The sequence below is a fragment of the Rhincodon typus genome, chromosome 8, assembly GCF_021869965.1.
Source record: "Rhincodon typus isolate 14 chromosome 8, sRhiTyp1.1, whole genome shotgun sequence".
Taxonomy (NCBI): domain Eukaryota; kingdom Metazoa; phylum Chordata; class Chondrichthyes; order Orectolobiformes; family Rhincodontidae; genus Rhincodon; species Rhincodon typus.
Window position 1 is genome coordinate 75,333,360 of NC_063339.1, and position 19,822 is coordinate 75,353,181.

At 43.1% G+C, this 19,822-nt stretch overlaps 1 protein-coding gene across 7 annotated transcripts in view; it reads right to left on the reverse strand.

Moving 5' to 3' along the window:
* Positions 1-3,276: 3,276 nt before the first annotated feature.
* The window catches only part of rad51b (RAD51 paralog B), a 475,671-nt gene continuing 459,125 nt past the window's right edge, over positions 3,277-19,822 (reverse strand). For all 7 annotated transcript variants that reach the window (XM_048600139.1, XM_048600138.1, XM_048600141.1 and 4 more), the window contains one exon: positions 3,277-5,158. In XM_048600139.1, coding sequence (XP_048456096.1) covers positions 5,031-5,158 — 128 coding nt within the window. In that variant the 3' untranslated portion in view covers positions 3,277-5,030. The remainder of the gene's footprint in view (positions 5,159-19,822) is intronic.

Genomic DNA, 19,822 nt, shown 5'->3' on the forward strand with positions numbered 1-19,822 from the left:
CCTGTGAGGGCACGGGGTGAGAGTTGACCTGGACTAGCGGCTGAGTCGGGATATGGGCAGCAGACCTCAAGTTAATGGAGGATAGAACGTTGAAAGTCAGCCAGGAGAGCATTAGAATGGTTGAGTGCACAGTTAACAAAGGCATGGATGAATGTTTCATTGGCAGATGAGCTGAATGAGGTAAGCATTGAGCAGGACACTGTTACAAAGATGAAAATAGGTGGCCTTCAGTAACTTGACATCAAGTACGCAAACACTCCGGTTCAGATGCTACCAGCTGCCAGTGAGAACGGTGGGGTTAAAGGCTAGGGAGCAGTGTTTGCCATAAGGACGGAAGACAATAGCTTTCGCTAGAGGAAATCACCCAGAACTGGGCATTGGTGAAACAGTTTGGGGACAGGGGAAGGGTCAAGAAAGCAGGCAGCGAGGTAGAATTATCAGTTGGTCAAAATACACTTGGAAATGGGGGTGTATTTTGGTAAGGGCAGCATGTTCTATTGAGTAATAGAAGGGGAACAAGGGTAGATCCTTGGAATTATGTGTAGGGGTAGGAAGACAAATGACTGGAGGTGATTCTTTGGCTACTAGATGAATGGAAACAGGAGTGTGTAGGCTCACTCAGTGGGCTGACAGGTTAGAAGCACTGGAGTATGCTCAACTGTGTCAAAGCCTGCAGACAGGTCAAGAAGGACGAGGAAGGATAGTTAACTTTTGTCACAGTTACACAGCATGTTATTTGTGAGTCTGACAAAAGTCATTTTGGTGATAGGTGGAAAAGCCATTTGTAGGGGTTCCAGCACGGAATTCCCTAAGAGGGTTTTAGGAGGTGAGGGATTTTCAAGGACATGGAAGTGAACAGAGGAGATTGGAGATGTATAGTCAATGGAGATATAGAGAGTACTGGGGGCACAAGGAGGACATGACATTCCAGGCTATGGTCAATGATGGATTGAAGGAGGAGGAGTATGGTACACAACCAGTCACAATTGGCTTGTTCTGCAGAAAGAAAAAAGTTTGCATTTATATTTTGGATTCCAAACATTTTAGCCAATGAAACACTTTGATGCATTGTAATCAGGGAGCCAATTTGCCCACAGCAACATCCAAACAGGTGATCTATTTCAATGATGTTGTTTGAGGATAAGACACTAGCCAGGACTCCAGGAAAATGGCCCTTATCTTCTTTAAATATTCACGAGTGGAAGCAGGCCATTCGGCCCATCGAGTCCACACCAGCCCTCTGAACAGCATCCCACCCAACCACTCCCATTACCCCATCCCTGGGACCCTGCATTTCCCATGGCTAATTCACACCTGGCCTGCACATTCCTGGACGCTACAGACAATTTAGCATGGCCAATCCACCTAACTTGCACATCTTTGGAATGTGGGAGAAAACTGGAGCACCTGGAGGAAACCCACAAAGTCATGGGGAGAAAGTGTAAACTCTACACAGAGTCGCCCGAGGGTAAAATCGAACCCGAGGCAGCAGTGCTAACCACTTAGCTACGGTGCCGCAATCAACCATGGATTTACGGTCATCATTAAACTCTTAATTCCAGATTTTTATTAAATTGAAATTCCATCGGCCGTGGCGGGATTCAAACCCAGGTCTCCAGAACACTACCCGAGTCTCTGCGTTAACAGTCCAGTGATAATGCTGCTAGTCCATTGCCTCCCCATGGAATTTTGGATTTCCACCTGAAAAGACAAATAGGGAGCCATTTGAACAACTCACCTGGAAAATGGTGCCTTAGGACGCTCAGCACAGGATACGACACGAGGCTGTACCCCACAGTGTGCACATCTTTCGCTTAAAGCATTTGCAAGGGTCACAGCTGATGTCTTCTTCCTGCCATGCCAATGTCTACAAAATGAGACAAGTGCAGGAACGTGTGCCAACCATTCCCAATATTCTCCTACAAGGACTGACTGTCACACTTGCAGGAAGCGAGCAAGTCTCTGCTGCCTACTGCCCATCTTTCAGACATGAACTCGGGTAGGTAACTGCACCATGGATTACAGCACTGTGCTTAACCACTGCCCATGGATCAGCAACCCATGGAACTGGCTGTTACATAGAGATTGGGAGAAGGAACTCTGGTTAATTCACTTATCCCCAAACCCTACACTATTCTTATCCCAACATCAGCCCAGAGATATTGAGAGCATCATTATTCCCACATCAGCTGGTGACCAGCTAACTGAGCACAAGATTTAACCCTGGCACCTTTGTGGTCTGTACTGCTCAGTAGGGCATCAATAAAACAGATGTACAGACTGACCTTCAATATTGAGGTGGAGGCCAGGGTTAAAGCACTGTGGTGTGTGATGCTGTATGATTCTTGCTGCTTAAGTGCTGAGGGAATTTGAAGCAGATTCAGGACAGTATGTAACACAGATTCTGTTGTACATGGCTCCAATATCTCAGACTGAGACTGACTTTAATAATTATTTGTCCAATCTAGACTAGCTATTCAGCAATGGGTGTTGATGACATCAGTAGGGGAATCGGCTAAGAAGGGGTTCTGAGCCCCAGGACAGAAACGGCTGATTTAAAAGTTTTTCTTTTAATGAACTTGTTCAGGCATGTTATGACAAACCACCGGGTCAGGTGGGATTTGAACCTGGACCCTCCTGACTGCAGTTATTAATTCAACGGCAAGTCAGAAGCAGAAACAGAACTCTCTCACACATAACACACACACATATACATACACACAGTTAACAGTGATTCCCTATATATACATATGTACACCCTTTGTAAATACAGGTCTATATGTGCATACATACAGTCTAAACACTAACTCTCAACTCTGTATACATGCACCATGTGTACATATACTGTGTAAAAGCTGGCTCTAGGGTCTGTACACACACCTTGTAAACACAGACTCCCAGGTCTGTGCTCGCACAGTACGAACATTGATTCCCGGTTCTGTGTACATGCACAGTGTGAACATTGACTCCTGGTTCTGTGTACATGCACAGTGTGAACATTGATTCCTGGTTCTGTGTACACGAACAGTGTGAACAATGACTCCCTGTTCTGTGTACACACACAGTGTGAACACTGACTCCTGGTTCTGTGTACACGTACAGAGTGAACATTGATTCCCAGTTCTGTGTGTACAAGCACAATGTGAACATTGACTCCTGGGTCTGTGTGAACACCACCACAATACCTCCTGTTGTGAACGCTTTGTACAAAACTTCTGTGAATAGAATTTCCCAATGTTATGTACAATGCACAGCCAATTAAATTATACAACACACTTGCTTTAACATAACTTTTTATTGGCATGTCTTGGCTGAAAACACTAGTCATGGGATATCACCGATCCATCATGCCAATTAGACACACGTTGCTGCATCCAAGGCATGACAAGTGGGAATCAGAGACAAGTTTGCGAGTATTTACCCTCTAGGCACCTGAGCAGGATAACAAGGAGCAGGGACAATGTGTTACCTTGGATTAGAGTTGCCAAATCCTCAAGTTGATCCTGGAAAATGATGATCGCTCCAAAGCTCCTTCTGTTCCATAATGTGTTTCTTAGATATGTGAGACTGAAGATGGGGCAAAAAGGCTAGTTTGATCAGACTGTGTTTGCGTAGGTGGAAGGTGGTGCGATGAAACATCCAGGAGCAACCACTGAATCACAGGCCAGGAGCAAAGCCCAAACTGTTCCTGGCCAGTATCACTCTTGACGTTGCATGTTGTGATGGAGACACAGATATTGCTACATGGCTTCCCGTTGTCTTCAGCAGCTGAAAGAGAGGTTGAATCAAAATTCCCGACTCTCGAGGCCTGCTGTCAGGACTCAGTTCTAGCTCATTTTCAGTAACTCATGTTGGAGAGCCCCTCGGTCCCTCTCTGTATTAAATTGCTCATTTGTGATAGAGGTGATTTTACAGCTGTAAAGGGGGCATGCAAAAAGTTCAAAAGGGTTGACTCTAATTCATGCTATATAAAAAGTTGGCTGCTTGTCTTGCTGGTCAGCCCTGCCCCTGAATCCAGGGGCCTGATAGAATTTTTTTGTACCATAGGAGATGCAGACATAGTTGTCAGGGTTTGCCAGTTAACCCTGTGGTCCCGAAATAGGTTGCTCCTGGTTGTGTCTGCCCACACCCTCTTTCATAGGGTTAATTCAAACTCACTTGACTTACCTCATTGTGGAGATAGGACGATCAGCAATGCTGTTTCTAACTCTTCCTTCAAACATTGGATGCTGTCAATGTTTCCATCCCTGCCCACCACAAACCCCCCCCCACCTCTAAGTGTGATTCCTCCACTACCCACCTACCCAACAAGCATTGCCTCACCCTCTCTGACTCCTCAACCTCCTTATCCCTCACATCACCCCACCTGTTTGATCAAAATGAATACAGAGACCGCCCGCCACCCCAGGTTATTCCATCATGAGCTTCTCAGAAAATGGCCCATCCTAAACTGCTATTTCCAGCGGGGATTACTGAACTGTGATCAGAAAGCTCTGGCTGGATAGTTTGCCCTCTGCGATCTTAAAAGCTGTGAAGCCAAATGTAGCAGCCCTATTGGTGCCCCTAGGCAGTCTGGGAATCCAGCTTGGGGCCTTCCAAATCTCAGTCATGGTGCATTTTGAGCTTTTAGGGTTCCTGTCTTGTTAGAGGTTGGTTTAAGCTGCACACCCTGACTCCAAATGATCTGAACCTTTGATAAAACTCAGCCGGATGATGGCCCTTAAGTCAGGTTATCAACAATTCTTCTCAGTTCTTTGGTGATGTTTCCTTGCTTTATTCCCTTCATTTCCATATTTGACTGGGACACACAGCTTTCAGTTTCCACACTCTGTGCCATCAGTCTATGAATTCCCAAACTAATAATTCAAGGGTCATGATGTCCAAGTCCATAATGCCTTCCTGTTCCAAAATGCCTATCCATTCATGGAGCAGTCCCAGTCCCAACATCATCAGGAGAAGATTAACATTCCTTGGTCCAGGCCATCAATAGGATAAACTCTATTTTGGGCTGACACGCAATCCTGGGTTGGTCAGGGCTTGGTCTGGGTTAAGCCAGGCAGATCCCAGTCTGAGCAGTAAGCAAACGAGGTCCGGACTCCAATTGGCTGGAGTCCGGGATCTGTCCCCTCAGTGGATGAACCAGATTGGCTGTCTTCGCCTGGATAGGAGAGACAGAGAGAGGTGTTAAACTGGGTACTGAATTTACCAATGCCATTGTATGGCCGCCAAATAATACTATTTCTGGAAATTCTCAAAGAAGCTTGCAATCATTCAGCCCAGGAATCGGTCACGCTAATTAAATTCTCATTGTGTACTGTGTTAGCTGATCTCTCACTCTGAGAATTCTGCACAATTCTGAATTAGAGTAAAAATGGTATGGAGACACTGGAAAAGGTGCAACGAGATTTACAAGGATGATACCCACACAAATAAGAGATTGTACCAACTGGGAAAACCCAAAGGGTTGAGGCTTTTTAAGAAGGCTAAGGAATGGGCTGACTGAGGTCTTTAAAATTGTGAATGGGTTTAATATACAGTAAATGATTCCACTTATTGGGGAAGCCTAAACTAAAGTCAAAAACATAAGACAGTCACTAATAAATCCAATATGGAATTCAGGAGGAACTTCTGTATGCAGAATGTTGGAACTCATTCCTGGAGTAGTTGAGGTGAATAGCAAAGATGCATTTAAATGGAATTTGGAGAAGTGCATTAGGGAGAAAGGAAAAGGATGTACTGATAAGCATTAAGTGAAACAGGGTGGGAAGAGACCCATATTGAACATAAATACTGCATAAAGAATGGTCTGTTTCTATGCTATGCATTTTGTGTAACCTTAGTGAAGGAGCTTCAATTGGCCCCATCATCCTGAAGGGGAGTTGTAGAGAGGCCAGAATGTATCAAAAACTGATAGAGGTTTCCACCCTGATCACAATCCAATCTCCCTAATGCAGTACTTCTCCAGATTCCATTTAAATGCATCCTTGCCATTCAACTCAACTACTCCAGTAATGAGTTCTATATTCTTCTGAATTCCATATTGGATTTATTAGTGTCTGTCTTATGTTTATGACTTTAGTTTAGGCTTCCCCAATAAGTGGAGTCATTTACTGTACATCACCCCTATCAAACCCATTCATAATTTTAAAGACCTCAGTCAGCCCACTTCTTAGAAATTCAACCTTTTCGGACTCTAACTGGTATAATTTGTTAGTGTGTGTGTATGCATGTCTTTTTACAATTATTTTCCCCTCAAATAGTGATGCACAGCATGGAAACAGACCCTTCAGCCTAACTCGTCTGTGCTGACCAGATATCCTAAATTAATCATCCAATTTGCCAGCATATGGCCCATATCCCTCTAAATCCTTCCTATTCATGTACCCATCGAGATGCCTTTTAAATCATTGTAATTGTACCAGCCTCTACCACCTCCTCTAGCAGCTCATTCCATACACACACCACCCTCTGCGTGAAAAAGTTGCCCCTCAGGACCCTTTTAAACCTTTCCCTTGTCACCTTAAATCTATGCTCTCTAGTTTCAGACTCCCCTAACCTGGGAAAAAGATCCAAATCCCAAATCCCAAGACACAAAAACCCAAATCAATTGCACATGTCACAGATATATTAAGTGTACAATAATCAAACACACACTAACAACAGTGTTTATGACAAAACCATATGAGCTTTAGCTGAAGAATCAAAAACATTTACAATTCCAAACTCAACATACAACTTGATCACTTTAATCAAATCACCCTGCTTTTCTGTTCCAAAATCTATTTTCTTTAGACATCTTTAGTTCTGACAATTTGCATGTTTCTAAGCTGCGTCATTATGTTGAGAAGTGTCTTTCATCATATATCATTCATTGGATATTGGGATAAGAAGGAAGCTATTCAGCCCCTTGAAATTGTCCCACCGCATAGTGGTTAGCACTGCTGCCTCACAGCGCCAGGGACCCGGGTTCAATTTCACCCTCAGGTCACCATCTGTGTGGGGTTTGCACATTCCCCCCGTGTCTGCGTGGGTTTCCTCCGGGTGCTCCGGTTTTCTTCCACAGTCCAAAGATGTGCGGGCTAGGTGGATTGGTCATGCTAAATTGCCCATTGTGTTCAGTGTTATAGGGGGATGGGTTTGGGTGGGTGCTCTGAGGGTTGGTGTGGTCTTGTCGGACCGAAGGGCCTGTTTCCACACTGTAGGGATTCTATAATTGGATCTATGATTTAATTAGCTCATGGATAATCTGTATCTCGATCCTATTTTCTACTTCAGACCTGTAACCCTGAATTCTTCTGTCCAGTGAAAATCTATTCAACTTAACTAAATCTTCAAATAAAAGCAAAGAACTGAAGGTGCTGGAGATCTGAAGTAGAAACAGCAAAAGCTGGCGAAACTCATGAGGTCAGGTTGTATCTGTGGTGAGAGAAATAGAACTAATAATTTGAGTCAAATCTGGCTCCCTGAAGACTCATACTGGACAAAAACATCCCCTCGACCATCACCCTCTGCTTCCTGCCCTCAGCCAATTCTGCATCCAATTTCCTTGGATCCCACCTGCTCTTACCTTCACTATCGGTCTCCCATGCGGGACCTTACTAAAAGCCTTGATGATGTCCAAGTAAACCATGTCAAATGTACTGCCCTCATCTACACATTTGGTTTTCTGTTTGAAAAATTCGATCAAGTTGGTCAAACCTGACCTCCCCTTAACAAAACCATGCTGACTGATCTTGATTGATTCCAGACATATTAATTCTGTCCCTCAGAATTGCTTCCAATGCTTTCCCCACCACTGAGATTAGAATGACTGGCCTGTAGTTTCCTGGTTTATCTTGATTGCTCCCGTCTTGAATAACTGTTACCAGCACTTTCTGTTTTTGTTTCTGAAACCTTCAATTGTCCCCCAGCCTCTACAGCTTTTTTTTTGGGGGGGTGGATTCCAGATTTCCACTCCACTTTGTATGAAGGAGTGTCTGCTGACATCAACCCTGATTGGCCTTGGTCTAACTTTAAGACTGTGCTCCTTCGTTCTGGAATCCACACCAGAGGAGATTGTTTTATTCCATTCACCTCCAATACTCTTTTAATGAATTCAACGCTGATTTAATGAGATTCTGTCCTTGCAACTCCAAATTTTATGACACACCATTTCTTGCCCATCTCTAGCTGCCTCTTGAGAAGGTGTTGGTGAGCTACCTTCTTCAACCGCTGCAGTCCACGTGCTGGAGATTGATCGACAATGCTCTCAGGGAGGGAATTCCAGGATTTTGGGGCCCAGCGACTGTGAAGGAACGGTGATAAATTTCTAGGTTAGGATGGTGAGTGGCTTGGAGGGGAACTTGAAGGTGGTGGTGCCGCCATGTATTTTGTTGCCTTAGGATGATTGTGGGTTTGAAAGGTGCTGGTCTGAGGATCTTGGCTGAATTTCTGCAGTGCATCTTGTAGGTAGTACACACTGCTGCAACTGAGCGTTGGTGGTGAAGGGAGTGAATGCTTGTGGATGTGGTGACGTTGTGATGAAAAGTCACAGACCTGAAGCATTCTCTCTCTCTTTGCAGATGCTGATGGTCCTGCTGAGGTTTTCCAGCATTTTTTCTGTTTTAATTTAACCTTCAAACCACCTTTATCTTTAACTCCCCTTACTTGACTTCAACAATCAGACATGCTGACTTTCCAACTCCATACTGTTGCATTTCTCAAGCAGGTGTTTATCTTAAGTAAGGTTTTAAGGCCTCTCCTCTAATGAAATAAATCTTTCTTTCTTGCTTTGGTAGAAAACAAGTGAAGGCCTGTCCCGTGCTTGCAAATAAAGTTAACAACCTTTTCCTACCTGTGTCACCTATTAACCTTTGTCATTCGGCAGTTGGTTACAAATGTAGAATTTCAGTAGATTTTTAACTATTTTAAAATAGCATAAATTTAAGAATCAACTACTTAGCGAGGATAGGTCAGAAGTTAACACTAATATAAGGAAAAAAAATCATTGGCAGTATTGCACAAACTTACTTAGAACAGCACAGAATAAGACCATTTGAACCAGCAGGTTTTTGTCCTACAGTTCTCTTCCCACCTTGTTTCATCAAACTTTATCTGTCGAAACGATGCAATGAGTTCCGATGTTGTTCATTGATGTAAAGTGTTAACTTTATTTCTGTCTCTGTGGTTGCTGCCAGGCCTGCTCAGTGTTTCAGTGCTTTCTGTTTTTACTGCATTAATATAATGCATTCACAGTCTCTCGATGCTCCAAAGCATTTTTCAGCTGAAGAAGCACTTTGGAAAAATGGCCATTGAAATCAGTCTGATTAACCCACTCCCTACGATACCATGGACGAGCCTGCTCACATCTTGACCAAGATGCTGGGAGGTTGACGCTTGGAAGTGGGATTCCTGACTGATTTGCTCCGTGGCACTTTCCCAGGACCTGGAGGTAATTTTAATCCATAATAATGTTCAAATCTGACTCACAGTAAATCAGACTAAACCTCAACAGCTGACCAAGCATTATGATTAAAGGCCCAGGGTAAGCCTGGAGTCAAATAAAGTGACCGTTTTAGGCAAACACTTTAGAATTAAGCACAAGAGAAAATAATCAGCGAGTTAGGATTCAACTGTGTCTGAGGAGTTGTTTAGGGCTAATTTAAAAAAAAATATATTCATTTGTGGGATGAGGGTGTCGCTAGCTGGGCCAGCATTTATTGCCCATCCCTAGTCGCCCTTGAGAAGGTGGCGGTGAGTTGCTTTCTTGAACCACTGCAGTTCATTAACCTAATAAACTTGCTTATTCACAACCTCATGATATCCCAGTACATTTAATAACCAAAGAAGTACTTTCAAACAAAATAAACAAGAGGAGGGTCACTGGACTCAAAACATTAACTCTGCTTTCTCGCCACAGATGCTGACAGACTTGCTGAGTTTCTCTAGCAATTTCTGTTTTTATTTAAGTACTTTCAAAGCATGGTCACTTACGTTGCCAATTTGCATGTTGCAAGCTCCTATAAACAGCAATGTGATCATGACTAGACAGTCCATTCAGTGATGTTAGTTTAGGGAAAAATATAAAATACGTTCCTTCTACCCTGCTCCATTATTCGATATAATTATGACTAATATTTGACCTAATTCCACCCATATTCTTTGATTCCTCCGAAATCCATTTACTCTCTTGGTCTTTGATACATTCAGTACCAATGAATCATAGAATCCCCAGAACGTGGAAGCAGGCCATTTCGCTCATCAAGTTCACACCGACCCTCTGAACAGCATCCCACCCAGACCCACCCCTCACTACCCTATCCCTGTAACCCTGCATTCCCCACCGCTAATCCACTTAGCCTGCACATCCCTGGACACTATGGGTAATTTAGCATGGCCAATCCACCTAACTTGCACATCTTTGGACTGTGGGACGAAACCAGAGCACTGGGAGACAACCCACACAGACACAACGAGAACGTACAAACTCCACACAGTTGCCTAAAAGTAACTGCAGGTACAGCAGGCGGTGAAGAAGGCAAATTGTATGTTACCCTTCATAGTGACAGGATTTGAGTATAGGAACAGGGATGTCTTGCTGCAATTGTACAGGACCTTGGAAAGACCACACCTAGAATATTGTGTGTAGTTTTGGTCTTTGTATCGGAGAAAGAAAGTTTTGGCTATGGAGGGAATTCAATGAAGATTTACCAAATTGATTCTTGGGATGGCAAGACACACATGAAGAGAGACTGTATCAGTTAAGCCTATATTCAATTGGGCTTAGAAGAATGAGAGGAAATCTCATAGCAATCTAACAGGACAAGACAGGGTAAATGCAGAAAGGATGTTCCCGACGACAGGGGAGTCCAGAACCAGGGGTCACAGTCCAAGGATACGGGGTAGGCCTTTTAGGACTGAGCTGAGGAGAAATTTCTTCACCCAGAGGGTGGTGAGCCTGTGGAATTTTCTGTCACAGAAAGTAGTTGAGACCAACTCATTGAGTGTTTTCAAGAAGGAGTTAGATCTAGTTCTTAGGACTAAAGAGATTGACAGAATGGGGAGAATGTAGGAACAGGGTACTGAGTTGGATGATCAGCCCATGATTATATTGAATAGTGAAGCAGGCTCAAAGAGACGAAAGGCCTACTCCTGCTCCTATTTTCTACGTTTCAATTATTCTTTTAATAGTATGATGAGATCTTCTACATCTACCTGTGAGGTCAGACTGTCTTCCTTTTTCACCCAAAAGACAGCACCTCTGACTGTTTGCCACAAGCTCAGTACTGCACTCGAGTATCACCTTAGATTTCTATGCTCATGTTTCAAGTGTGGGACTTGTACTTATGACCTTCAGGTTCAGAGGTGAGACTCCTACCAACTGAACCACAGTTGATGAGCATTGGTAACCTGAGGGACTAAGATATTGTGGGTTATGAAAAAGTGAGCATCTAAAAAAAAAACACATTCAGACTGCAAACCACGATGTGAACCGAGCTAATGATAAAGAGCGCACCTCATCCTGTAGCTGAGAACTATCTCTTGCATTTCACGATGTGCATTACAAACCATTAAGTGCACTCATCGTTTTGTAAGTCAATGTGACAACCACTTTTGTATACAGCGAGGTCCCATAAACAGTAATGATATGCTTGTATTCAGTGTGCCATTGACAGTCTGTGTGCAGCACAGTATAATGCAAGTGCCTGCTCATTCACATTAATCTAGATGTCACCTAAACCCAGAGATGGAAGCCAAATTGAAGGATCGAGAATTACAGATCTGAATGGGATGGGCCAGATGAATTAAACTGTGCAGTGTGCTACAGAGAGCCATCTGAGCGTCCCACATGCAGAGAGAGCATTGGTTCTGTCTGACTGACGCAGACAGGGAGAGCACTGAGCTCTGTCTGAATGACCCAGACAAACAGTGTAGACTCTGTCTAATAGTTTCCACCCAAGTGCCCAAAGTGCAGTATAAAATGGTGAGAGACACGTGACCTGTTTCCTGCATCCACGTCCTGCTTGCCCAGGTAACAAACTGATAACTACAGTATAAACCACATGAGAAAGGAAGCAGTTTGATGGCAGGTTAGATGAACAGTGAAACCACAGTGACAGTTTGCATTTGACAGGCTTCCCAGGTACAAACATTCATCAGTCAAACACCCAATAAGTTCAATGAGACCCTCTTGAGCTTTGCATTTCCACCTTCTCTCTCATGGTATGTTTGATTGCTAGTTACCAGGGCTTGGGGAGGGTGGGTATTTGGAGGTTAACACTTATTTCAAGGTATTCAGTGCCTGATTGAGGGGGCACCTGGCATCAGGATGAGAAGGGATTCAGTAAGTACCACACCTCTGCCGCTAATGCCCATATAGTATCTTTTCCGTCAACCTTCCTCCCAACCTCATCCATCTATAGCCTGAGTCCTGAGCTTCAGGTGGGTGTCCTTTTGCCCTCTCAATTGTGCTATCATTCAAAAGAGATGCTGGCTCCTGACTGGCCATCAACTCTCAATGGCTGGGACCTCTGCCTCCAGAGTCCTGATGGCAGGTCCTGGTGACCTGTAGAGTGCCTGATTGGTACAGGTAGTTCTGCTGTAACGCCTGTTTTGTGAACGCGAGTTGGCTGTAACGCGATTGATGAATAGTGGATGCTGTTTGGATAATGCAAACTTTCTGCTGTACAGGTATGGTGACTTTCTATAGCGATTTTCCTATAACACAATTTTCTATGGTGATTATCTACAGCGTGATTTTCCGTAGTACGAGGTCACACAAGAACGCAACTATTGCGTTATAATAGAACTAACTACCTGTACATAGTAACTGGGCCTTCCTGGAGAGGTGACGAGGGGCTATGGCCGACTCTTACTGGTCGAAAGCCACTGCTGGCACAAAATTCTGCCCCATGTGTCGAGAGAATAATCTTGTGCACTGGGGATCACTACAGAGCTGAATCCTATCCTGGGACCACCATGCGGCAGAGTCCATGTTTAATGATCTAATCCTCACCATTGAGGCCAGGACCATCTGTACTATATCATAGGAAATATGAAAAAAAATTACATTTAATAGCACTTATGACCTGAGGATATTCCAATGTGTTTTATAAACGTTGAACAAAGTGCAATAGATGTTGCAATATATGAATCATCACAGACTTCCGTAAACAGACAATATAATAAATGGCCAGGTGACCTGTTTTAGAGATATTGTTTATAAGATAAATACTAACCATAGCACTGGGAAAATGCATTCAAATGGTGTATTACTGAAAATACTCCGATGAAATTCCATTGAAGTTTAGTGCGTGGATGATGGAATCCCAGTGAGATTTGCTGCGTGGGTGATGAACACCAGTGAGGTCTGGGAATTGATTCTGTGGCCGAGATTGCCGATGTGATCGAATGGAAGTCCAGTCCATACATATGCATAGCATTTTGTTGAAATTCTCATGCTGTCCACGGTCAGCATATGACCATGTCACCAGATAAAATGTAAGTCTCTATTGAATGTCTCAGCAAAGGCCTGGAAGCTGCCAAATCTGTTACACATGGTGCATAAGTCATTGTGCAGATGTTGCATAATTATTTAATGACTGGTCTCCAGGAATGTGAATGTTCAATTTTCAATCAATCCCTTATCTGTCCTCTGAATTAATTAAGTGTTTACTGAGTGCTATTCATAGCTTTAAAAGTCAATTAACATAAGAGCCTCAAATTTTGTTTGCAACCAATGTTAAAAGCATGACCTCATATTTGGACACAGTCCCAAATGGTATTTAAGCTTTGTTGGAAGAAGCAAGAACTCTGTACATTAATAGTGACTAAGTCTTGCTTTGCTGAAGAAGCAGATAGCTTGTACATTTAGCCCAGCTAACCCTTACCTTGTTGGAAAAACAGTGACTCCTCAGTTACAAAGTGAGTAACCCTTACTCTGCTGGAGAGACAGGGACTCTACAGTTGCATGCTGAGTAACCCTTACCCTGCTGGAGAAAAAGACTGTATAGCTATACATTGAGTAACCTCTAGCCTACTGGAGAAACAGGGACTGTATAGTAACACAATGAGAATTCCTTACCCTGCTGGATAAAAAGGGACTCTATAGTTACACAGTGAATGACCCTTACCATGCTGGATAAACAGGGATGCTACAGTCACACAGACAACGACCCATAATCAACTCTGAGAATGAAAGAAAAAACTCAAAGACTTTGAAAATAAGGTCTTCTAATACAGCAAAGACCTAGGTCTAACTGACCAGTAACTGAATTGAAGATCCTCTATCACTCTGTGATCAACAATGCGATATAATCACCAAAATCCTCTTTCCACCTTTGTGGTTTGGACACTCGAGCCACAAATGTGTTTGTTTTTGTTATGTCGACTGAGATATTTCTGCTCAGCTGTCTGTACTATTTATGAATAAATGTGTGCACGTTCAGTTTCAAGGAGATATAGTTTAAGTTTGTATAGAAGTAGTAGTTAATAATCAGTTGGTTTATTTATAATAAATGGGCTTTTTCTTTGTTTATTGATGAACCTGGTATGAGTTTCCTTTATCCTAGGTAGAAGTCAAAGTTGGGCAAATTACATAACATGTAGGTGGGGGTGTGGCAACAGTTCCAACGAACCCTGGATAGTGAGGAGTGTGCAGGATTACGTAGGGAAAGAACAGGGAATCGAGTACAGAAAGTGCAGGGGGGTATTTACAAACCAAAGGTGTTTTTAAGTATACCAGGCAAGATGATGGCCAGGGAGAGATTAAGGCTCATTAAGGACAAAAGTGGTAATTCGACTGTGTGTGGTACCAAAAGACATAGGTAAGAGTTTAAATGAGTACATTGTATCTGTATTCACTGTAGGGAAAGATGATGTGGACATTGAAATCAGGTAGGAGGACTGTTATCTATTTGGATAAACTAGTGCTGAAAGGGAGAAGATATTAGTAGTTTCAGCTGACATAAAGTTGAATAATTTCCCAAGTCCAGATGAAATAATTCCGTTGCTGCTGGGAGAGGTAAGGGGGGAGATTGCAGGAATTCTAATACTAATTTTCAAATTCTCTCTGGCCACAGGAGAGATGGCAGATAACTGGAAGACAGCTAATGTAGTACCATCTCTCAAGAAGGATGGTAGGGCCAAACCAGTGAATTATAGGCCAAAAAGACTAACAACAGTGGTAGGGAAACTTCTGGGGAAAAAATTCTGATGGACAGAATTTCTTTCTACTTGGACAGACAAGCATTAATTATGGAAGGTTAGCACAGTTTTGCCAAATGAGATCACGTCTCACAAATTTGGGTGAATTTTTTTAAGTGGGTAACCAAGTGTGTAGATAGGGGTTGGGCAGTTGATAGACTACATCAAGGCTTTAGACACAGTGTCACATGGGAGATGGTCAAGAAAGTAACATCCCAAGGGATTCAGGACAATTTGGCAAATTGGATCCAAAATTTGCTTAGTAGCAGGAAGCATACAGTGATGATTGAAGAATATTTCTGTAACTGAAAGGCTGTGTACAGTGGTGTACCACAGGGTTTAGTGCTGGATCCCTTGTTGTTTGTAATGTACATTAATGATCTAGATATGAATATAGGAGGTTTGCTCAGTAAGTCTGCAGATGGCAGAAAAAATATGCGGTTCAGTAAATACCAAGGTGGAAAGCCCGAAACTACAGGATGATATGGACGGACTGGTTTGATGGGCACAACAGTGGCAGATAGAATTTAATCCTGAAAGGTGTGAGGTTTGTATTTTGGGAGGACTAACAAGGCAAGGGAATACACAACCTTGGTGGGCATGTCCTTAGATCCTTGAAGGCAACAGGGCAGGTCGATATGGTGGTTAAGGAATATTTGTCTTTATTAATTGAGGCTTCAAATATAACAGCAAGGAGGTATGATAAACAACAAAAACAGAAATTCATGGATAACCTCAGCAGGTCAGCAGCATCTATGGACAGAAATGAGAGTTAATGTCTCGGGGCGAATGACCTTTCCTGAGAATACTTAGAAAAGGGCATTCCAGAGCTCAGGGTTCACGGTTCAGGGAACTGAAGGCACAGCCAACTGTGGTGAATTTTTGGAAAGCATGGGTGCACAAGGTGCCATAATTGCCGGAGAAGTGGAGCAATCTCAGAGAGTTATAAGGCTGCAGGTAAGTACAGGTATAGACAGGCATTGTGGTTGTGGGATTGAAGGAGGGCAGTTTGTGGTGGAAGGTGATGAAGAGATTTGAAAAGAATGATAGATAGAATGATGGAATCCCTACAGTGTGAAACCAGGCTGTTTGGCTGTTTGGGTCCACATCGACCCCCTGAGGAGCATCCCACCCCAGAGCACCATCCTCTGCCCCCAAACTATCTCTGTAATTTTGTATTTCCTACGGCTAATCCGCCCAGTCTGCACATCTCTGGACACTATGGGCAATTTAGCGTGGCCAATCCACCCAACCTGCACATCTTTGGACTGTGGGAGGAAGCCGGGGCACCCAGAGGAAACTCACACATACACAGGGAGAATGTGCAAACTCCACACAGACAGTCGCCCCAGGGTGGGATCAAATTGGGTCTCTGGTGCTGTGAGGCAGCTGTGTCAACTACTGAGCCACCGTTCACCCCCTGAAAGATGAGAACGCGAATTCAAAGTGCTGCTGGACTGGGATTCAATGTTCATGACTGAACATACCGCTCAGTCACGTTGCAAGAATGACCAACTGGTTGAGGAATCACTGGAACAGGACCATGGCAAGGAGTCATTGCCTACAGGAAAGAACATTGGCACAGGGTTGTGTGGGTAGGAAACTATTGACTTAAGTCATTTCAAAGCAGCAGCAGCAATGCTTCTTTTGGAAGTCATCATAAATTAAACCGACAGATTTTTGGTGATTGCCCAACTTGGGTCCTTTGACAGGAGCCAGATGCGTGACTAATGGTAACTTACTTCTGGCTTGCAATCCCCTGCTTCTTGTTTACACCTCTGGAAAAAAAGATCGTACAGCAATTTTTCAAAAGTCATTGAACAGTATGAGCCATAAATCCTGAAGAGCTTGCATTTACTGTACCAGCAGCTTCAAAACTGCCCATTTCTGCTCCCCTCCCTCAATCCCTGCACATGGCCCTTTACCTGCTTAGCTCTTTAAATACACATGTTGACCAGGCTTTCCCCACTCATTTTCTCTCTCTCTCTCTAAGCAATTGCAACCATTTTAACTCTCACAGTTGTCAGCTGGCCCTCAGATGGAGTCTGAGCCACTGTGGTGCTAAGCTTTATGAAGGCTTTAATGTGAACTGCAAGTTATTTTTAGCCAGGTCTTTAATTGTGGCACAGGTATTTTGAACAAAGCTGCCTTTACATCAAACAGAAAGATTTAGTAATGAATCATTTTCTCAGTCAGGGGGATTGATCCACCTTTTTGAACAATTAAAATGCAGCACTCCAGAATAATCCAGAGAGTGAACACACAAAATGCTGCTCCTACCGTAAACTTGCTGTGCTAAGGACTAGGAAATTGCAGCTGTGTGTACACTCTGCAAGTGCTTACTTGAACCCCTGCATTGAATTGTACTATGTCTTCATTGTTGCGAGGCCCATATCTTGGAATTCCCCCAGTTAACCAAAGCTCTAGTCAGGAGTATGCAAGTGAATGGATGCAGATCAACAACACCCAAGAAGATTGACACAAACCTGGCCACATCAGATTGGCGCCTCTGGACTCTACATCCATCACCTATGTACTGTGAGCTGTGCCATGTACTTTATATTGATATTGAACCTTTCACATATTCACGATAACCCACAACGAATTACACAGGATTACATTGAATTTAATAGCACAGAAACAGACTACTCAACTCGACTTTCCTGTATTTATGTTCAAAATCACCTCTCACCTCAACTTACCCAATCAACATGTTTTCTCTACCATTCTACCTTATGTACATATGTAGCTTCCCCCTGTGTGTCTTTATAACAACCATTGCAAGTGTTCCACGTGATAGCATGTTTCAACTATTAATTACTCTCCAGGTAGTTTCTCCTGGGTTGATTATTGGATTTATTTTTAAGTGCCTCACACAGCTTTCTCTCCCTATTTGCCTGTCTTTTCAATTTCTGTGCCTGCCTTTTCTTCATTCTCAGTTTCCTTTTTTTAATTCTTTCTCTGGTACAAGCTTTGCTCGGGAACAGCACTCAGCCTTGAATTTAGGTCATCTAGTTTCTTGAGGCCATTCCACTGTTTACGAATAATCAGTATCTGAACTCCAAAGCTTCAATACCTATGCCTATGATTAGCCTTGAAAGTAGCATATAACACATGCTAACCATTGTTTTCTTAATACTGTCACCAGGGTTGAGTACAATTCTAAATGACTAGCAGAATAACATAGCATGTTCTACAGGGACAATAGTTCAGTTTTTTGGTCATGCAGAATTTCAGGCAATTTTATGAGTAAAGCATAACTTGCTCACCTGCATTCCATACCCCTTCAGCTAAAGGTCTACTTTCCACAATTTTGTATTGTATTGTATTTATAGTTGTCTACTAGCTTTAAATGATATATGTGTTCTGATGTCTACATTTATTAGCCCCCTTTACAATTCCTCACCATTGGGAGGTTGCTCCAATTTATCTTTCTTGGGTTCCAAGTGCATGGCCTCTCACTCCAACACGCTGAAATTCATCTTCCACTTTTTCCCACATATTTTACCTATCAAAAACACCTCATTGCAACTTGCTGCACCTGGTTATGTTACTTACAGTCCTTCATAAACTACTGCCAAACACGAATCTGCCATTTTCTATTCCTTTAAAAAAGTCTGGTGAAAAATTGGTGTGTCCTCAAACAGCCCCATTCAAAGTGGCACCATCTTCTGCTACCATCTTGTTTCAGACACTTTCACCCACTAACCATCCATTGTAAGGTCTGGTTTCAGAACCTACGGGACACTGCTGCTTTAATCCAGGAGTAGACTCAGTGCTTCAGGTTATATCCCCAGAAATGATTCGCCTGCTGGTCTTCAATGTTAAGGGTCAGAGCTGAAGAATGGCCACTTGGCAACGAGCTCAGGGTTGATCACTATCTGTGGAATCAGGTGTCAGGGTTTTCACAAGAAAGGGGTGGCACAGTGGCTAGCACTGCAGCCTCACAGCGCCAGGGGTCAGAGTTCGATTCCAGCTACGGGCGACTGTCTGTGTGGAGTTTGCACATTCTGCGTGGGTTTCCTCTGGGTGCTCGGGTTTCCTCCCACAGTCCAAAGATGGATTGGCCATAGGAAATGCAGGATTACAGAAATAGGGTCTGGGTGGGATGCTTTTCTGATGGATGGGCCAAATAGCCTGCATCCACACTGTAGGGATTCTAAGGGGAAGAAAAAAGAACATGCTCATTCTCCAATCTATGGTCTTCACTTTTTTGATTTGATTCATTATTGACGTGGCGAGATACAGTGAAAAGTATCGTTTTGCATTCTATCCAGACAAATCATACCTTATATAAGTATATCGGGGTAATAGATCTGAATGCAGAATATAGTGTTACAGTTACAGAGAAGGTGCAGAGAAAGATCAACTCTAATATATGAGAAGCCTGTTCAAAGGTCTGATAACAGCCGGGAAGAAGCTGTTCTTGAATCTGTTGGTATGTGTTTTATCTGTAACACACCAAGACATTATGGCTTGCAATCAGATCAATCATTATTCACATCTACAAGCAGTCCCCAGGCTGCAAACAGGTTCCATTCTTTAGACCATTTGCGAGTCAATTTGTATGCAAGTCAGGATGCAGGACAACATAAAGTAGCCGCTTGTAAATATAGGAAACATTCGTCCGTTGGACTTT